Source organism: Nylanderia fulva, unplaced genomic scaffold (assembly GCF_048542155.1).
Source record: "Nylanderia fulva isolate GAGA-0341 unplaced genomic scaffold, ASM4854215v1 Scaffold7, whole genome shotgun sequence".
In the NCBI taxonomy this organism is placed as follows: Eukaryota; Metazoa; Arthropoda; class Insecta; order Hymenoptera; family Formicidae; genus Nylanderia; species Nylanderia fulva.
Window position 1 is genome coordinate 6,708,950 of NW_028190807.1, and position 22,822 is coordinate 6,731,771.

Genomic DNA, 22,822 nt, shown 5'->3' on the forward strand with positions numbered 1-22,822 from the left:
GACAGTTTCGCAAAAGTATGTTGCACAAGCTTGCACCTGATTAATTATTATCAATTAATGTATACACACGAGATGAACATATGTTTTTAATTGTTGATATATTTATTAATATACAAATATTAACATACAACTCTTCAAGAGAGATTATCTCAACTCTGCAGAGACTTGATTACGATTCTGAGCTTGTCGTCGTGAAGAGCTTTCGCGAAATGATGTTAAAGCATTTACCTAAAAGCTCCGTTAACTTGTCGTGCAATTCCTCAAGGGAGGAAAACAAAGGCGTATTCCTTCGCAAGTACGTGAATGTCTTCGAAGGACGAATCCTCGATCGATCCATTCTCCATGAGCGAAAAATCTGAGAGGCTGATTAACTTTCGCAAGTTCATCCACCAAAACCGAAAGGAGTTTATCGATTAATCAATTATAACGACTCTCCGGCGCTCAGCAACTGATTTTTCACGAGCAAAATACCATACGAGACTGTCTCTGAATGGTACCAAGTGCATAAGCTTGTATGAGGCATGGAGCTTCTTTACGGAACATATTAGAGGTGTTCTGTTAATAAGTTTGCACTAACGAGATTGCATCTCCATTCGAATTCAACACGCACGCACTGATAACATTTCACACATTCAGAATAAGGTATAACCCAGAAAGGGATATTTTTGCCATACACAAATGCAATCTATATACAGATTGTGTTTATTATTAGACACTATTTAGAAACAATTTTGAAATCACATAGAATCCAACCTTTCAATTTGTATTTACAACATTATTTTTAAACGTAAAAAATAATTGGAAAAAGTTTTCATAGAGAAGTATAATCATCGATAGATTCAATAAGTTTTCACAAAAACTTATTGTCATCAGTATTTAAAGATAGTAAAATGCAATGTATTAATTTCTTTTTAACAAGCGACATTAAATATATTATTATATATATTATTTTATATAATATTTTATGCGTGTGCATACACTAAAAAAAATTGACCAGAAGATTCGTTATTAAAAAAATATTGGTGGTTTTCTCGGATATATGTATGTATGTATAAATTGCTTAAACATATTTCTACACACAAACAATACAATAAAACTGTCCTCGAATAATTTGATCAAAATGCTTAAACTTGAAGGGAAAGAATTACATTTGGAGAGAGAGTTCTTTGTCCCCTTATACCTATTCAAATAACGTCAAAGCAAATGTAGCGACTGATCGTGAAAGTAAATCACTTTATATCAAGACGTTTGCAGAATAAATATATTGTACGCGTCATGATTCTACAATATGAATCTTCTGTCTTTGAAAAATTTTCCAACCGATCTTATTACTCACGGAAATAATAGCGATCATCGCAATCATTCTTTGTGTTCTTTCGTCTGGGCGCCATGTAATGAACTATAGTTTGATTTAAATCGACGATAGCGGCTTTTCTCTTAATACGTAGACGAGCTGGTGTGTACATCCTCGTATTAGCAACTTTTTACTTCGGCGATAATCGCGACGTTTAAATCTTCCTTCACCACAGTTCTAACGAGTTTTTGGTTTTCGCCGTGCAATACCGATCTCGAAGAAGTTTACTAATCGGCTGCCAAATACGAAACCTCATCGGCGAAATATACATATACGACTTTATTTATTTACGTTTTTATTAACGAGAAGCTGAGGAAGGAGAACGGATTCTCCTTGGTATATATTATACACAGAAAGAATTTTCTCTTAGAATTTACCCTAAAAATCATGGTAATATCGTGGGTTTTCTCTGATTAATATTTACCACCATAAAAAAATAATATCTACCATAATAAGATATATATAAGATATATAGAATATGTTCGATTAATTTTACTATTAGTAATATTTTTATTGTAGTAAATATTAATCAGAAGAAACTCTTATAAAATTCTTTTAATATCATATTGTCCCACGATTACCATGATTTTAAGGGTAAATTCTAAGAGAAATTTTTCTCCGTGTATACATATACTATTCTACATATAAGATAGATCGACAAACACAGTGCAACTACAAGAAAGATAATTCGTACAAAAATAAATTAAAAATTTATACAATAAATATTTTTTATACAAAGCTTTATTTTTGAGAAAATAAACTGTGAAAGAAAAATTAATAACATGCAGATTTACTCATTTTTAAACTTGAATGACCTTTAATAATCGCGTCATCGTTTTTCTCGATTTCATCTTGACAGCGATTAATAATACATATATATATATAAAAGTACATTTTATTTAATAAAATAATTTAAAGAATTTATATGCATATATAAAGCATGGAGATAAATTTTATTTTTTTTTATTAGACAGAATATATTATATATTTTTTTATAAAATACATATTTTAGTAACTACTTTCAAAATAATGTATAATACTCGATAATGTACAATACAAGACTAGAAATCATTCAAACTTAAAAAGGCATTAATATGTCATCAATTTTTCTAATTTCGAAATCCATTTTATATCAAAATAAATTAATATATTTATATAGCAATACATTATATATTAATATATTATATATCAATATAGTTATACATTTTTTATTTTCAAAATTAATATTTTCAAAAACAAGGCTTTGTATGAAAAAATATCATTTTATATTTTTGATTTTTATACAGAAAATTATTTTCTTTTCTAATATGTTACGTTTTTCAAGTTAATTTGTATGATAGATTATTTGAAAATTAAATGCTAAATATGCAAGCCAAGAAAAAAAGAATAATGAAGAAACAAGTAATATTATTGAAGTTGTATTAGTGCATGTTTAAATGAATGGAAATAGTCTATTAAATTACAGAATTGATATTTATAATATATGTAAGTGGTTTTACACATCTTCCATATAAAATACAATAATTGTTTAAGAAAAGAAATGCTTTTTTTTGGTTTTAATAATTATATGAAATATATGAAGTTTTAAAAAATATGCCACAAAATTTTGAATATTGTATTTCTTATTTCATAATTACATGTACATACACTTATATCACATAAAAATTAAATGTCGATAAAAATTATTGGAACTGCATTCTTGAGCAAAACTATTGTATAATAATTTGTCTAAGACTTTCGCTGTGTAGTTAATTAAATCGTACGTATAAAAAGTTCTCCAAAGTTAAAAAATAAATAAATTTACAAAATTGTTTATAATAATAAAGTTAGTAATAAAGTAAAAAATGTACTAAATATTTTAGGAGTATATCAGGAGTACTCATTAAAATAAATACAACTTAATAATAATGTTGGTCCAAAACTATTTATTTCGGAATTATAAGTCATACAATTTTTTACATAAAAATAAGTAAAATTATAGTATAAATGAGTTATAAATTATTCAATTTTTTTACAGAAAATAACCGTATAAATAATGTATTTTTTCATTTTTACTGTTATAATACGGTATATATATATATATTATCCTCGATTCATTTATTTCCATTGTCATTTATTTTGGCTGTCATTTTTTTCTAAAGCGATAAAATATTAATCTATCTTGTATATGTGTGTTATTCGAGAAATGGCTAATATTTACACAAATTCTAAAATAACAGATATGCATTTCATATATAGCAAAGCAAATGGTAATGTTGTACAAACAGTACGCTTGTATCAAGAAGCTCATCCGAACGGCAGACAACAGGAAAATGTTTTCTAAACTTCATCAACGTTTATAAAACAATGAGAAATTTAAGTCCAATTTATTAAACTGTGGTAAATCACGATTCGTTATTATATTTTTAATTAAAAGGAAAAGGTTAATATATAAAAATAGAATTCTAGAGCATCTTGTCAAAAGATCGCTTTGTAAGAAAATATGAGCAATTGCACCGTGTATAATTGTTGATTATTATCATATATGTATTATTTAAGCATTCAAATTTTTATAAAAAATTTTCAAGCAAAATATTTTTTTTATAATTAACTTCTCAATTGATATTTTTTATTTACTGACATTTCACCGGAGATGGAATTGATTTAAATTTGTTAGACTTTTATATGTGAGGATGCATAAAGAATATATAATGCATATCAAAATAATTTCAAAAGCTATGTATGTGTTGCCAATCAATTTACATCTTTATTGAATTAAAATAATAAAAATTGTTGTATAAGAGATAAATTTGGAATCTCTCTTTGCATACGATCTTTAATGGATAATGTACCGAATTTATAATCGAAATATATATAAAATATATAAAACAGCATAAATAAAATTAATTTATGTTGCAGATAAATATACTGTATGCCAATATTATTGCGTTTCGGGCTCTAATTGCCCCATCTTAATGACGTATTCCATTTAATATTTGTAAGTTCTTTAATTTTTTTAACTTATGTTATTTCTTTATAATATATTATTGACTTATAATTTCGAAATAAATAATTTTTTAATTAATGTTTGTTTCAGCATAAAAAATTATATTTTCTTAAATTATACTATGCTTCTCAATTAACTGGGAGTATATATGTATAGTATGTATATACTTTCGTGCTTGCGTGTGTAATTTTACGTGTGTAATTAATCGCTTTTTATATGCGTGAGTACTATGTATGACAATTAGCTAATATTGATTAGTTAATTACTAATAACATATTTTAATGCATACTATTTAATTTTTTAAAAATAACAATTTAAATAGTTAATTAATTATGCCATTTAATTTATTAAATCTATATGTTAAAATTTGTTATTAATCAATTTATCAATATCCACTGATTCTCACAGTGTATATTATGTACATATAAAAAGCAAATTAAAATTCGCTATGTGGTAAAAATAAATATCACATAACTTGTGAAAATCAATAAAATATACGATGAGTTAGTATATGCATTGTATAAATGTAGTTACGAACCTGAACGCGAGTTCTACGCAATATCGTTGGTCACAACTTTGATTTTATAATTTAAAATTCTGACTTCGAATTTTCATAAGATTTAGGATATTAAATAAGTATTGTACGATAATTATGAAATATTCTATAAGTGTGCAATATTGTGTGCATTGATTCAAGCATAAAAGTTTCAATTTTAATTCAGAGATAAAGCAAATTTATATATTAATATATGTATATTAATATATTTTATATATTAATGTTATATATTATTGTACATATTAATATATTTTATGTATTAATATACAAGATGTCCCATAGAAAATTGCTGAAACTGATCAGCTGTCATCTTTTAATGCATGCAGTTATTGAGAAAATAAAAATTGTGTTAAAAAGAGGAAAGTTTGCAATTTTTAATGGATATGAATATAATGTTTGTATATCAGTTTATTTTATTGAAAAAAAGTAATTAAAAAAGTGCTAATAATCACATATGTTAATGATAAATATTTTCGAAATGCGCACCATTTGAATTGGTACAAAATTCTGTTCTTTTATGGAAACTCGTAAAAACTTTTTCTGACATGTTATTTTTAATATTATTGATAATCCTTTTAATAGCTGCTATTAAATCTAGCACTGTTGAAAATATTTATCATTAGTTTATGTGATTATATGTAATTATTAGCACTTTTCATTACTTTTTATCAATAAAATAAACTATTATACAAATATTTTATTTATATCCATTAAAAACTGCAGACTTTCCTCTGTTTAACACAGTTTTTGTTTTCTCAATAACTGCATGCATTAAAAAATGACAGCTGATTAGTTTCAGCATAATTTCCTATGGGACACCCTGTATTTTATATATTAAAGCAAATTTATATATTATACCAATCAAATGTTGAGCAAAAATGAGAATTTTGCGTGTCTGAAAAAAATGAAAGATAGAGATAAGGTGTGATATATGAGACTCACCGGCACGTTTGTTGACAGCCGTATTGATCATGGAACCAAGTTTCGTGAGGCTGGACTGCCTCATGATGTTGGAGGGGCTCTTCATCCGTTTGGACGGTGGTACCGGAATCGGGGCAGTCTTGGCTCGTGCCAGGATGGCACTGCCGTTCCGGCAATTGCCGTTTGGACTTGAGCCGGGGGACCGCTGAGGCGGTGCCCCCCATAGACCCACGACACCGGCGTGACGCGTGGTGACACCTCGCTAATCTCAGCTTCCTGCCAGCTGTTATCCTCGTGGCCGCTTCAGCTTCCACTTTCGTCACCTTATGGTCGCTGAAAACGAGATGGCTTTTTTTAGATTTTTTTTAGATTTGTGATCGATTGAAACTTATTACTTATTACACTGCACATTAAAAAAAAAAAAAAAAAAATTAAATTCGAGACCTTCCTATTGTTTTATTGAATTCAAACGAATATTTATTTCAATACTGCCTAATAAATCATTTATTTGAAACTATAAGAATATTGATTTGATGCAAAAAATATTTATTTGATGTAAGAAAATTTTTTAACAGAAATATTTATTTATTTATTTCAAATAAATGATTGATTAGGCGCAGTATTGAAATAAATATTTATTGATCTTTTTTTTCAGTGTAATACGCGCGAGACACTCTGAGTATAATTAATAATTAGACTAAACAATTAGTATAGCAATTTTTGATAATTAATATAATAGAGAAAATGCTTGAATATATTGTCTTGTAAAAAAAAAAAAATAAATAAATAAAAAAAAAATAATAATAAAAAACTGAAATTTAAGAGCAAAATACTGTTGCTAGAGAAGAGAATAGGATCCGATGTTTAACTCTAATTTTTGTTATCCCGACAAATCTCGTTTAAGTGGCAAGATTACTATATGGGCTAATTTGCAAATGGATCACATTCAGGGTCGTTCTCTATTTTAACAAAAGATAAAGGTAGATATTACGCGGTGCTTATTATAGAAAACTTAAAGATTGAATAACAATCAAGTTACATTATTCAAGAACCATCGGTTCGATAGCGATTTCTATTTTCAGTTTTTTCTTATTTTTAGAAGAGAAATCGTAATCATATTGAGAATATTTTATTTTTGTCACGGTAAAAATATGCGTTGCGATTTATCATTTTATTCAGATTGGTGACATTTGGTGATAAAAGGTGCAATTAAAACGAATTACATTATCGAGTTACATTAATGAGAGTATCATACAAACAGAACGTAATACACGAGATCGAGCACTGTTGAAATAGATAAATCTTTGTGCACACATTTAGCATGACAAAGCGTAAGAGATATAACATATCCATTGAGGTATAATTAAATTTGTGTAACAACTCTTACGGTACACTATTCTGTTCGTTCCATGCATCGATCTATCTCTATACGAATAAGTATGCATTTGCACGTGCTAGCAATGAATCGTATAGTTAGACATTAAGATAGAATTTATTCCCTTCCGTATACATATATATCGTTAATAATACGGAGAAAGACGGATTTAAAATTTTATATGAGCAATTCTGTCTTGATCTCGATAGCTTTGGATATTTTCGTCGATTAAAAGCTTTTCGAATTTTAATCGTCAAAGACATTTTGGTTACAGAAAGTTTAAAGCTCGAAATAGCATAGAAACGTATTTAAGTAAATGTGTTTTAATGCAATAATAATTTGTATTAATGTGTTTTAATGCAATAATAATTTGTATTAATGTGTTTTAATGCAATAATAATTTGTATTAATGTGTTTTAATGCAATAATATAATGCAATAAATTTTTTTTTATTTATGTTTTTCTATATACGTCATTATTTATATTTATCTAATCGATATCATACTACTTCGAAGGAAAACATATAATAATATAAAAGCAGCTAAAATGTTAATATAAAAAGCGGATTAGAGAATGAAAAACACAATTATGGAACAACTGTTGTATATCATAATATTTATCATATGCGTAGATCGTAATAACAAGATTACACACGCTAGTATTCTCATTCCCTGTACCAACAATTTTTTTATTTTTTCTAGGTATTATAATTTTATACCTTTTAAAGATTACGTACCAAATGTCATCGAATGATAGTCATTATTTTTTTTCAAGATCCTCATCACATAACTCATATTCACGGCTTGCCAGCAATTTTCATTTATTAAATTGAAGCCACACATTCCACATCACATTCCTAATATTCATCCTCGTGTTGTCGTCAACATTAAATTTTCCTTGTATTTGTACTATTATTAATCTTATAAAAAGTTTATTATAAAAGAGGAAATACTTTTCACACAAATATCATAATTAATATCTATACAGCAATTAATTTTTTAAATATATAAAAATTTTATGCAAAAAATGTCACGGTAACAATAGATTTTAATGATAATTTTTTTCAATATAAAGTTAAAAGTAAGTGACAAAAGCGGTGATTTAGCCGTCGTAAAACTGAATGCACGTAATAGTAAGTCAATGTTCAAGAGATTAAAAAGGAGAGTAGTATTAGATTATCCTGATGAATCCCTATATAGTTGTCTATGCTTTTATAAGACTTCGAACTTTTTTACAATCTTTTTCAAGAGTAGCATATTCTATTATTTTTTAATCTCACAAAGAATCCAAATTTATTATTTGTCGATAGTCTTTGTTCGGATTATTGGATGATTTATTTCATCAGAAATCTAAAAAAGAATATTTACTCTGACAATAAGTAATATTAACGCGTATATATTTATATCATACACTTCTCGACAACATTTCCAATACCGTCTTTGCAGCCGTAATGGAATTTTAAGTAGAATAAATGGAAACGTAAAATATAAAAATAAAGAAAAATTCATTAAAGAAACGTCAAAAATTAAAAGCAAATAATATCGATTTTCGCAAAGCAAATATCGATTTCAGTTATGAATGATAAATATGTTTAGTTGTGTATACATAATTGCACATTACAAAATTGCATGTAGATGCCAACGCAATCTATTTTGTCACAAATAGAAAGCCAGTCTACCCTAAAAATATAATCGAACTCATTTCACGTATCGTCGAGCAAAGTTCTTTCTATCGGCGAGCCGTTAGAAAATATGTATCACGCTAACGTTAATAGTCTATTAAAAATGTACACAACGGTGTCATTAATAGACAGCGCCCATCAGAAAGTATAGCGTGACAACATAAATAGTCTATTCCGGCTATAGTGCATATTAAGGTTCTGTCGACCTTTCGATCCTGAGCTTTTTGCGCATAGATTTGCCACTGAGGAGGGTCAATAAGGTCGATTTTTGGGCCAAAGCGTCGCACGTTTTTGATCGCATATTTGTATAGTTGAGGTCGAGAGCTTTCCAAAACACCCTATGAAAAGCTTTTTACGTTGGGGAAAGTGAAAGTTATAAGTCCTCAAAGTTAAAGAAACATATGCATGAAGTAGACTGCCTTAATTTGTGTGACAGATTGAAAATATATAACTATCAAAACTGCTAGTCTTAACTATAGACATGTTTATGGTCTTAACATACCGAATTGCATGAAGAAACAGAATGTAAGATAATCGCTTACGCGTTGTACTGTCAATTGTTTGATGAGGATTATCATCGACTGAAACTTTGAGGACTTATAACTTTCACTTTCCCTAACGTAAAAAGCTTTTCATAGGGTGTTTTGGAAAGCTCTCGGCCTCGACTATACAAACATGCAATCAAAAACGTGCGACGCTTTGGTCCAAAAATCGGCCTTATTGACCTTCCTCCTTTCCGCGAAATAATCATCTCTGGAGATTTTGTCGCAGGTGTCCTTATATTTCGGCTGATGTTATACGGTTAATGACTAGCACTCTGATGCACAGAGACACGCATACATATTGTCATCAAACTATAATACAATTGCCTTGCGCAATACCGCCGACCTAGATAGTCGAGATGATAAGTACTTACAATTAGGTTGGTACTGTCCTGTTCAGTTGACCCTGCCATGCCAAATAGCTTGCTGAAAGTTGGTATTTTCTCTACAGATGTGTACTTGTCAGTAATTGACAAAAAACAAAGCGCTATATTATTGCAAGGCAAATCGTTGCGTATATTTTCTTTTTTGAAGAAAACGCGTTTTAAAGCTATTAACTAGTTAATTGTAACAGTATTACGTCGTTTGGCAATTACTTTGCGGCTGGCCTAGATAGTACAATGGACACATGCAAGTATAATAATTGAATTGCAAAACGTCACGAAACCGCATACTACGAAATTCTACGTGAAAATTGTGGATTGAGTGTGCATACGCAACCATCTCCAACTCCTTTCCTATACATCGATCGTGATTTTAGACAGTAGGAATTATTTCCGATTCGCTAGCTTCGAAGGAAGACGCGTTGTTAAACGCTTCCGCTTTTATATCGCAAAAAAGATGTCTCAACAATAAAATGAATTATATCTATATATCGTTTCTACTTCCCCATTTTTCTCTTCCACCTGTTGTGCACACACATATTCTTGTTATTCATTTATAAATTTCTAATTAAAAAGTAATTTTCAAAAATAATTTTCTGTGCATATATTTTTGTTTATCTCGTAACTTTCGTAAAATGTTAACTTTAAAATTCGATAATTCTATTTTTTTCCCAATAAATAATTCACACTTTTATAGCATCTATATTCTATATTTTATTGTAGAAGTAGAGAATAGAAAGATCATATCTTTCTTAATCAAGAGATCATATCTTTATAACCAATCAAGCTTTCATTTTTGTCAATGGAGAGATTGCATTATTTTACAGGTAAAGGCACGTGCGAGAGAGAGATTAGAACTTGATAAGAGCTATAAATATAATCCGTATTTGAACATCAGCGTTTTTACGAAAGTAAAAAATGTCTGTAAATTTTTTTATCTGCCTATCTTTTGTAGTACATGTCAGTAAACTTTCGACAAAAAGCGATAAGGCACTTCAAGAGAAAGGAAGAGCTGGAGAGAGAAAAAGTGAAAGAAAAAGAAGCAGAGAGGACTTTCGGATCAATAGGTCGTGGCTTTATTGACTTGGAAAACCACTAAGAAACATAGTGGTTGGAGACCCAGAATCTTATACGTCGATTGCATTCCGAATCGGTATGCGATTCTATCGAGAAGGGTAACCAAGCGTTGTCTTCAAGCTCGATCATTATAGAAATTGGGCAAGAAGTTCTGATAATGAAAAATTGTTCGAATTTTTCTGTCATCGTTATTAGCCCCGTGACTAACTTTTTACATAAAAAGTAGAGAGATAAAAAAGAATAAAGAATCACATGAGAACCGCGAACTGCACACATGTATGTCATTTATTTTATAATCGACAGATTCGATTATAACGATTTAGAGAAAGTATACAGTTATTTCTTCGATAGCACGCGATTTTAACAAAAAAATTTTAGTAATAAAAAGTTGCTTTAATTTTCCCTCTATGTCAAATTATTATTTCTCTTTCCTGATTAATTTTCCAAGCAAAATAAAATGCTGCAAAAAAAAAAAGATATGAAAATAATATAATAATTTTATATCATCGTATTTATCTCGACTAAAGAGCCAAACGCGATGTTATTGCGTCAGATTAAGATAAGAAAATTTGGAAACTAAGGAATTTGAATCCTATGGTTGGGATCTTAGAAATTCCCCTTGTTCCTTCTCCTAACATCCCCTGTAAAGAATTAGACGAGAAAAATATTGGTCCGAAAGTCGGCTGAATCGGGAATCGAACCCGAGACCTTCCGACTTTCGGACCAATATTTTTCTCGTCTAATTCTTTACAGGGGATGTTAGGAGAAGGAACAAGGGGAATTTCTGAGATCCCAACCATAGGATTCAAATTCCTTAGTTTCCAAATTTTCTTATCTTAATCTGACGCAATAACATCGCGTTTGGCTCTTTAGTCGAGATAAATACGATGATTAAAAATTGGAGAGCCGACTTAAAAATATTCTTATTATAATAATTTTATGTTTGATTAATAAAGAAACCATATACATACAATCTGCAAATTGTGATTTTAATAAAACTTTATATATATGTAAATTTTAAAAATAAAAAATTTTCTTAAACTTTTTTGTGCCCAAAAAGATATTCTAAATAATAAAACTATTCTTTATACATATATGTCCTGTATATGTAGAATGGTTTTCGGCATTTCTATTTCTTTCGATATATATTTCAAAAACGATTTAAAAAGATATTAAAACATGTTTTATAACAAAAAATTGTATGATAAAAATATCTCTATTTAAAACTACATTTAATATAACATCTGAAAAATACTGTTTTCTAAAATTCACTTTTATGAAATAATATCTACTGTGATATAATATTATAAATATATTTTTATTCCAAATATATCTATTTATTTATAAACATTTTTTGATTGTATCATAATAGTATTTAAAAGATTATTGCATCGAGAAATTATCAAACATTACACATATTGCATATTTCTCATATCATATATATTAATATTATATTTATTTTTGCGTAATAACTCTGCAATAAAAGAAGTAGGAGTATCAATAAGAGTTAGTCATGTTACATACATACAACTGCATTGAAAAAATATTTCGAAAGATATTTCATATTCAGGAGACTTTGCTACATAAATCACGAAAATCTCGCACGTGGTCACTATAAAATGCAAATTTAACGATTAAATTTAACGATTAATTCAAGTGTAAAAAATTGTTGAAGATTTAATGTTCAAATAAATAAAATCTTAATCTGAATGAAACAAAATATTACATGTAAATATTCTTCAAATATTTGTAGTATGTAATTAAATATGTCCTTTTAATTACAAATTTCAAACATTCCATAAATCATAGTTTAAATAATTGAATTCTCGGGATACAATTTATCCATTTTGACATCAGAATCGTATATTCAGCATTTAAAAAACTGCATAAAATAATTTTTTAAATGACTTTTTTTTGATAGTCGAAAACTTATAGAAATAGTAATAGATGAATCTTGGAGAAAAATAATTGTTATTTTGTCATTGTCAAAAATGTCACTTGGTTTTCGTTTTGGAATACAATTAAACATAAAATATTAAAAAATGAAATAGATAATTATTACGTTAAAATTTGAAAATTATTAAGAATTAAAAGATATAGTATCTGATGCCAAATTGCGAGTAGTAAAAGCGAGACAGTGTATCTATATGTAAGTCACTCAGTTGCGAATATCTTAAATTATCGGTTCAGTAATGACTAGGCCAATCGAATTTTTAATAAGGTTAATCGATTTAGTTCATTTGGATCTTAATTATATAAGGAAAGTATCTCTATTATTGCTCCATTAGGAACAGAAATTTTACCCGATGAAAAGTACCAATGCAAAAATTTCTTTTTAAAAAACGTTGCATCGATTATTGACATATCGTACTTTTACAATTTTAGACATTAATTGAAATTTTTTAAATTTATTTATTTATCCTACTTATGCATGTGTATACAAATTCATTCAAAATCAGATTTGACAGATTAGTGAGATTCTTTTCTCCGATAAATAGCGAATGATTAATAATGAATTGATGGCTGAACAAATAGCACAATGTTTCCCGCAATTGCATGTTACTCGAACATAAATTGTCCAAGACATATATGTGTGTGCACGCGCAAATGTATTGACTTCCATAATTCTATTAAATATCACCGATAGAACTGTAGAAATATCAGTCGCAAAAGCTAAAGCTTTCTCTGATTAAATAAATAATTAACAACTGCATTACTCTGCGAGTTAGTTGCACTATCGAAATGTGTTACTTCCGCAGCAAATATGATATACTTATATGTTTATGAAATCTACATATGTTTGAAATGCATCAGATTTTATGACTCGATAAGAGATTCAACCGAGAGTGCACAAATATGCAAAACAGTTCCAATAATAACGCCGAAGGCTACTTACGCGTTTAATTTAAATATCTATTTCTGATGTGCAAACTAATGGTTCTAAGATACCAAAATTTATGTGCATTATTCTCCAAACATTCTGGAACAACACAAGCAAATACTACATAAATTTGTTTACCTCGTAGAGAAATTCACGACGAAATCAAGTTTTATTAGAAAAATTATAAGCATGTATTCCATGCGAGTATTTAGATACCGCAACTAGTGAAAGGAAACCACAGACTAAGTTTACCAGGAAAGAATACTAATTCATTACATTACGCGTTACACTATACACATGCAAAATAGTTCCAAAACGAAAACCAAGTGACATTTTTGACAATGACAAAATAACAATTATTTTTCTCCAAGATTTATCTATTACTATTTCTATAAGTTTTCGACTATCAAAAAAAAGTCATTTAAAAAATTATTTCATGCATTTTTTTAAATGCTGAATATACGATTCTGATGTCAAAACGGATAAATTTAAAATTGTGGAATATAGATAAAAATGAATTTTTGCAAACATTCGTATAACTCAAAATAAAAGTAAAAATGTATATACGTATATATTTCAAATTTATCAAATTTATCAATTTTTACGTCAAATTCAAAAAATTAAAAAAAATTTTTAATTTAAATAAATATAATTGAAAACTATTTAGAAGATGCTCATTGATTTAATTTGCAACTTTGCCGCAATAAGATCCTATATTTAACAGAAATATTTTATTAATTATAATCACAATCCTTTTTAAAAATTATAAGTTCTAATAACATGCTTAATTTTATGATTGTGATAAATCTTTTCCAATAGGTCATATACCTAACTAATAATGTGACAAAATATATAAAAATAGCTTTTTCTCGCAACATTAACTTCAAATATCTCAAAGTTGTGACATAATGGAACATTTAACATGTAAAACCCAGAATCGTATTTAATATTTAAAAAACTACGGAAAGTAACTTATCTTGTTCTTTATTTGTATTAAAAAAAAGTTATTTTTTATTAAACTTATATTATGTCAAGAAACGCAATATCTCGCGCTAAATATATGTATAGCTTAATAATTATAATTATTATACTCGTTTATACATTACATATATTACACAAAGAGAGTGTAGCATATCTCTTTTGTTAATTAGTCCTATATAAACTTGTTGATAATATTATATATGACAATTTCATGCATTATTTGTATAATATAACAAGTCTTTACAATCATAATAACAACACATGAGATTAACAATTTTACCGAATAAAATCATGTTAAATCTGACAAAATTCTCGGTCGGTCGGTGCATTCAAATGAACTGGCAGTGCTTACTATTCATATCACGCACATGTATTGTTTTTCCAAATTCAGAGAAATAAAATTTAGCGTTGAAACAAAGTAAACTATACGTCCAAATAAATAAACAGAGATGTATGTAGTGAATACAGTTCAGGCACATACACACGCAGCAATTATCTATTCGTGACAGAGGCACTGATGTATCCACTGTGTAGGGCATATGTTTGCATATTTGTTAACTCAACAAATAATTGCTAGAAAATTATATTTGCGGATTATACAAATATATGAGATACACGAGTGGCTGAATCAAGCTCGAGTCTTTCGCTTCAGGAGCAACTGAGCTATTCAGACCTTAATGCCACTTTTAACACAGTAATACGACTTCAGAGCGATGTTGAAATCTCGCTCAATGGATGCAGTACGAGAAATCCGCGCTACGGATTATGCGTGACTCCAGAGAGATGAACCTAGTCTCTCGCCGCATAGTTGGATGCTGGTAAAGCAACCACAGACAAGATCCCTTCTAAATAATGCAACAGTATAGAGTGATATTGACATATCGATTCGCTCTCTGAAATATCTCGCGGATATAAATTGTATCGAAGCGAAAACTCTTACATGGCTCATATTTATCGGTCAAAAGCATGGATAACGAGTGGGTCAAGGTGAGTACCGGTTACATTCGGAATTTAATTTGTATGAATGCTGTCATGTTGCGACGTGTGGGTGCCCAGGGCGAGTTATGCGAAGCAGCTCGCGAATAATAAGCAAATAACGATTAATCATCGAGAAAAAGGGCGCGTTCGCGATAATATTTTAAACCCCAAGGATACGCAGATGCATATTCGGCGTTGTGCAAAATTATCGGTGTGTTTCGACGCCAGAGACACATATTGCGTCAACTTTCGCTTTTATCTTTGCTCGAATATCTCATACCATGTACGAAATTCATACCAATAATGACGGTACCGATCACCTTGAGACGAATGAAATTAATAATCACGCATTAATTCCCGTGTTCAAGTTAAGAGCGTTTGATGAAATGTACACAGAGAATTCTCTGAAAATCGTGCTAATCATGGAACAATATTATGGTATACTGGAAGAATTTTATAAGAGTTTCTCTGATATTTACTACAATAAAAAATGTTAGTATGTACATAGTAAAATTAATCGAACCTATTTTATATCTTGTTGTGGTAGATATTAATATTTTTTATTGTGATAAATATTAATCAGAGAAACTCTTATAAAATTCTTTCAATACCACGATTACTATGACTTTCAGGATAAATTCTAAAAAAAACTTCTTTCTGTGTATATATGAGGAATATAAAAAAGTAAGATATTTAATATATTACACCTTTTTATAATTTTCTTGAAAAAATATTTCTCTATGATGTTTAATCGTGACAATGCAGAAATGTTTGAATCGATTTTTTCAACACACACACACACACACACAGGATGACATATTTACATGATCGTTAATCCATCAAAGCATGATATAGGTTGTTGATCGAACGAACATTTACCATCGAATCGTTTACACCATCATTGCGCAATCATTGAACATGTGCGCAATATAAACGAGGAGGACATTCGTGTTTAGATTATTAAAGCCCGGAATCGAAAACAGGTGTGACCTTTTAATGTAAGGTAAGCGCGTATAAATGGGAAAATATGGCGGGGTTTTAAGGCTAGCTATCGATGTACGATTTTTTACGATTACGCTAACATTGCCATTAGTACGTGATGTGATTCTATGCCATACTATTGGCATAATATTTGCGCGAAATCTCAATTGATGATCAAGGATATAGCTAAGCCTCATTTGTAAGAGAAATTAAGCAACGCTTCATCGCCATATAAGCAGTTACACATTTTAAGTAATTTGGAACTTCTTAATTTCACAATAATATCTAATATAATTACAATTTAATTTTTAACTGTTTTATCTACTTATGTTTCTGATTTTTAAATGTTCGCATATATAGAGAAAAATGTGCAAACATTCAAAGGAAAAAAATACATTTACTCAAGTGATTTAAGATTCGTGAGAGCGGGTGGAAACGGAATTGCAAGTCTTCACACACAACTATAGGAAACACGATATCAGGAACAATTTACGAGTATCGATTTATCTACTAGACTATATATAAAAGCGATAATCTCTTTGTGGATATTATCTTGTTTTTGTCGATTTCTCCACGCGTGTCTTCAAATTTATCACTAATTTATACGAACAGGAAAAGCAACGAATTTCAGTTCAAAAAATCAATGATATTTTAATTTCACACGATGATATGTTTTATATTCACGACATTCACTTAAATATATCATTATAATTTGATTCATGTTAACAATTTTTGCATGTTAACAGTTTACATGTTAACAATTGTTTTCACGATTAGCTGCGAATATGCGCAATCATCGACAAGTCAATTATTGAATTATTAAAACAAAGCATAAAATTGATCATTTTACTTATGTATTAATCACGCGAAAGAATACTTACAGGGGGTACTTAAATAAAATAATGTGAACACATGTGAAAAAAAATATTGATATTTGTTTATTAATAGATGTTGGGTCACCATTTGCCTTTTTTCCAGTGGAATGTTGTCTCATTCTTCTATCTGCCAATTGCTTTAGAGATGTTGAAGGAGGAAATCTGCTTCTTACTCTTTTTCAAAATTGCCTACAATCCGATGATATTAAACTATTAAGATGTTTAAATATTTTCCTTGACCAGCACAATTACCAAATTTAAATATCATCGAACCACTATGAAGGAATTGGCAAATGTTTTGATAGAAGAATGGAACAACATTCCACTAGAGACTATTAAAAAATATGTGATTCTATTCCAAAAAGAATTTAAGCTGTATTAAAGACAAATGGTGGTTCTGGTTCAACATCTCAATAATAAACAAATATAGTGTATTTTTCACATCTATTCACATTTTGTCTACTCCCTGTATGTTTAATATTTAAAGACGATACTTAATAATGTACAATATATAACAGTCAAACACAGAGGGTGCTGACAAAAGTTGCACTAAAATAGAAGATGTACATTTATTTCGGTCAATGTTCTTTCAAGGTAAAAAGCAGCAGTCTGATACATTTTACTTTTCTTGTACACGAGATGGTATATATAAAGTTAGAAGATACAAGAGTTTGAAAACTTTGAGAGATACAACTTTGAGGGAAATTGAGTTCTTCTATACTTGTTCGTTACGATGTTTACGTCTAATTTTCAGTAAATAACGCATCTTTTCGAAAGATCATTCAAGTGTTAGTCCAGTGACTTTAAGGCTTCCGCGATGCAGCCGTATTAAATTATGACGTTAAAAGCAAGAAATTGCGTAAATTTTTTCTTACAAAATACATTGAAATTAAAATTAATTTTTTCATAAAGTCACTGCTCGCATTCGACAATATGGATTAGTCAAATATACCAAAAACTCCATTTTTATTATGTTTTAATAAATGCATATATAATTCATTTCCAAGTGCATATTTTTATAACTATATTTATAACTATAATTATAACTATATATAACTATATTTATAATATTTTTTACATTTCTTTACAGTAAAATTAGGCTTTAAAACACAATTACTAAATTATTAATAATTCACGAATTTTGAAATGAGAATCTTTGGTATATTTTATTTTCAGTTTATATCTATACTATCAAACAGGCGAATAGAGACGTACGAAGAAAACTAATTTATTTTGACGTATATTTCGCAAGATAAAAATCTGAACGACTTGTCGCTTCTGATAATTTGATATGACTTTAGTAAGGGATGCAAGAATATCTTAAGTATGACAAATTGCGGGCGGATATTAATCGATGTTGCCATTCGAAAACCAATTTAAAATGGTAAATGTTCGATTCAACAAGAACCAATGATTATAAAACACAAACAAAAATAAAGAAAGATGTTAATAAATATTTTTAAATAGAATACAATACTTCAGAAATGCAAAACTGTTATATCACTATGATAACGTAAAGATGCTTAATGTTTTAGATATTCGGTTAAGATTCTCATGTATAGGATTTATTCTCAATATTAACGTTGTATTTTTACATTATTTTGCGTTGTGTAAATGATAATTGCATTTTACTTTATTTGATATTTTTAGCGAAAAATTTGAACACCTATTTTTATGTATCTGACATCAGATTCGCGAAAGTTTAAAATTAATCTTAAATCAATCTTCAGCATTCTGTCCCAGTTACAGAATAGTATTGAAATCTCATACAGTCAATAAAATCGCCCATTAGCCTCTCTAAAATTAAACAATTACTACAAAAAATAGACTCATAGATTTTGGAAGATTTATATGATTATATATACTATATATATATAATAAATATATATTATATATAAATTTTTTATTTAAGAGATATAAGTATACTCTCACACATAAACATTTTTATGTAATTTTCATCATAAATCTGCACTATTTAGAGGCGCTATATATTAAGCAGCACTCTGGAACCGATATAAATGACATGTTAGATAGTATAATATAGTAATAAAATAATAAAATAAATCTACTTATTTATTATAATACCAATAATAAATTATAAATCTATAATCATATAATCGTACATATGCATAAGTTATTCATATAAAAAAACCTTGAATTGCAAATTACATTACCGGTTTTATAAATATATTTAAGTACATATACATATACAAGATTAAGAAATTATAATTTATTATAATAAATAAATAAATTTACTTACGGCATCAATCATGCCGTAATTTAATGGACAGTTATCAGTATGATTTATTTAAATTTTTTTTCGATAAAATGGGAAAATTATTAAATGTTGAGTTAATAATCAGTAATTGTCCTCATTAGCAACTAGAGAAGAAGTGAGGAAAAAAGAAAAAAATTCCATATAAAAAGATTTTTAAAATATTACTCTTTGTATTTTATATATAGGTGTATTCTGTTTGATGTTACAAAAACATCAAAGAATATGATTGACCAACAAATCAGAATATGGAAATCATTGCATCTTTCGTCAATCTAATTGGTCAATCAATTCGAAATTATTGTAATGACAAACAGAATACATTTATATAGTCTTGTTGTAATTGATTCGTATTGATATATATATATATATATATATATATATATATATATATATATATATATATATTACATTACAGCATAAAAAGTGTGCCAATTAGAAACAAAATTATGCATATATATATATATTACATTACAGCATAAAAAAGTGTGCCAATTAGAAACAAAATTATGCATATAATATAAAATTTTTTATTTTTTATTAACATGTTTTATAAAATAATTATGCGGAAAAAATAATATTCTGATTAATAATGAAGAATCATTATTAATAATTCTCTATCTCTTATATAGATATCAATTATTAAATAATTAAAATACAATATACGTATAATAAATTAATCCATAGCAATACTAAATTTTTTTGTACTAAGGTTTTTACATTTATAATTATTTTATCATTTTTAGTACGTATTATGCTTGAAAATATTTTTATTTGAAAATATATCTTGTAAATTTCATAATCATATTTTAAAGTACATATGCACAAATATTTAAGGCACATCCATATTGTATTTTATAAGATATACTAATTTTATATAATAATATATAAATTTTGTAATATGCGTAATTTTTTTCAATTAGCACATTTTTCTTAAATTATTATTTTCGTTTGAAAAAGAATTTTAATAATACAAACAATAAAATAATCATTAAAAGCAATATTTTTATACAATAATTTTTAGACCTACAAAATATAAAAAGCATTTCTTTATATCATAATATCCTCGACGATAATTCATTATGACAATTTCGTGTGATATTTCGAAATTCAACAATATACGGCATGATCTACAGAATCGACTTTAAATTAGAGTTAATTAATTAGGCATTAATATGATTACGACGAATTTCATGTTTCGATTCATTTTAATTGAAAATTGACACTGTTAATGAAATGTAACTTGTCTAGTTGTCTTTGTATTTCGCATTATATGCGCATATCAATCAGAAAAGAATACATACTTTCAGAAAACCGTATAGAAATATCATAATAAAAAAAAATATTTATGTACGTAATTAATTACTTTTGCCTTAATTGTGTAAATTGTATTTTTCCAGTTTTTTAGGGCAGAGATGCTATACAAAAAATATTCCATCCACGAAGGTTTAAGTGAATGGTCCTTAAGTAAAATGAAAAGGCAATCAAGCTATATCATAATCTATATAAGAAAAAAAAGAGAGAGAGGGAGAGTTATTTTTGCCCAAATCAATGATCCCTACTACGTCTGAATGAAATAGATTATTTCCCTTCGTCTATCGACAATAAGAAACTTTCGCTAGTTAATTGATAACAATGAAGTGTCAAATATACGCAGCTCGCCTGTATAGCTCGTGTTACAATCATCGCATACGCGTATTCAGAGCGATACCGTTTCTATCTGTGCAAGGACGTCTTCGGCAAGCAAATGATGAAGACGTAACCGGAAGGGATTATTTACGAGGTAGCAATAGGTGCTTGCGTCATGCTGACCCTCGGTAATTAACTATCATTTTGACAATTGTATTCATCATAATGCAGCAGGTATATACTTATTTTGCATGCTTTTTAATAGAATCCCGAACTATTCGATTACAATTTATATTACGGAAAAATACACTGAAAAAAATCCATGTATTTTTAGATGGAAATTACTTGTTTAAAACTGGAAAAATTACTTCATTATCACTGTAATATTTTTTCCATATTTTTTTAAGAAAAAATACATATTAATGTAAAATATGCGTAAAATATAGATAAAATTACTATTTTTATGTATGTATGATGTGTATATTCGATTTATTTCATCGCACGTGCACAAAGTAATAAATATATCTTATAAAATTGTTTTTTACTCTCTTCTTTTATGTTTTTTAACATTTATTTTAATTTCCTCTAGCTCTTTGATTAGAGAAAACATTTCGTTCATTCACAACAGTTATATAGGTTTTAAATTACTTTATTAAAAAATTATTATTATATTAAGTTAATTTACGAGGTAGCAATAGGTGCTTGCGTCATGCTGACCCTCGGTAATTACCTATCATTATTATTAATTAGGTATTATTATAGATTTTAAATTATTACGGTATGTATACGCAATTTTCATAGATTTGACGTATACTTTTTTTCAATTTATCGGAATATATGCAATTTAGTCCAGATCGAGCAAATAACATTTCGTTCAAATATTATTAAACGATTTTTTATTAGGTACAATATAATTTCTGATTTTTGTTACGACTGGCATACTACCACTTTATTTCTCTCCCCCTCGCATATCTGATTTCAGCTATCATTTATGCAACGAGAGATACATCGAATATGGTGTTGGGCTATCGAATTGGACCGCGCAATTTGTCATCACGTTGCGTATCACGATGTCACGATAGATAACTGACGTTTCATCCAACTAAATTCGCGTTAAATGCAGACAGCATTTTTTTACAAAATTAATTTATTGCCACGCAAAATTAAAAATTTTTTTCTCAAAAAGATATCATCATACGTACATGTTTCTCAATTTATCAAAAAATTTAATAGAAAATTCTCTTTTTCTAATTATTAATATTTCTAATTATATATTTATTTCTATATCTTTTATATATTTCTATTTATTTTCTAATAATTTCTAATTATTCTCTTCAAAAATTATCG

At 28.0% G+C, this 22,822-nt stretch overlaps 1 protein-coding gene across 2 annotated transcripts in view; it reads right to left on the reverse strand.

Moving 5' to 3' along the window:
* The window catches only part of tws (protein phosphatase 2 regulatory subunit tws), a 32,526-nt gene that overhangs the window by 8,627 nt on the left and 1,077 nt on the right, over positions 1–22,822 (reverse strand). Inside the window, exon 2 of one of the 2 annotated variants that reach the window (XM_029301283.2) lies at positions 5,839–6,150. In XM_029301283.2, the coding sequence (XP_029157116.1) occupies positions 5,839–5,923 (85 nt within the window). In that variant the 5' untranslated portion in view covers positions 5,924–6,150. Of the gene's footprint in view, positions 1–1,336; positions 1,578–5,838; positions 6,151–22,822 lie in introns of those variants that run through there. The other variant, XM_029301282.2, reaches the window with a different exon arrangement.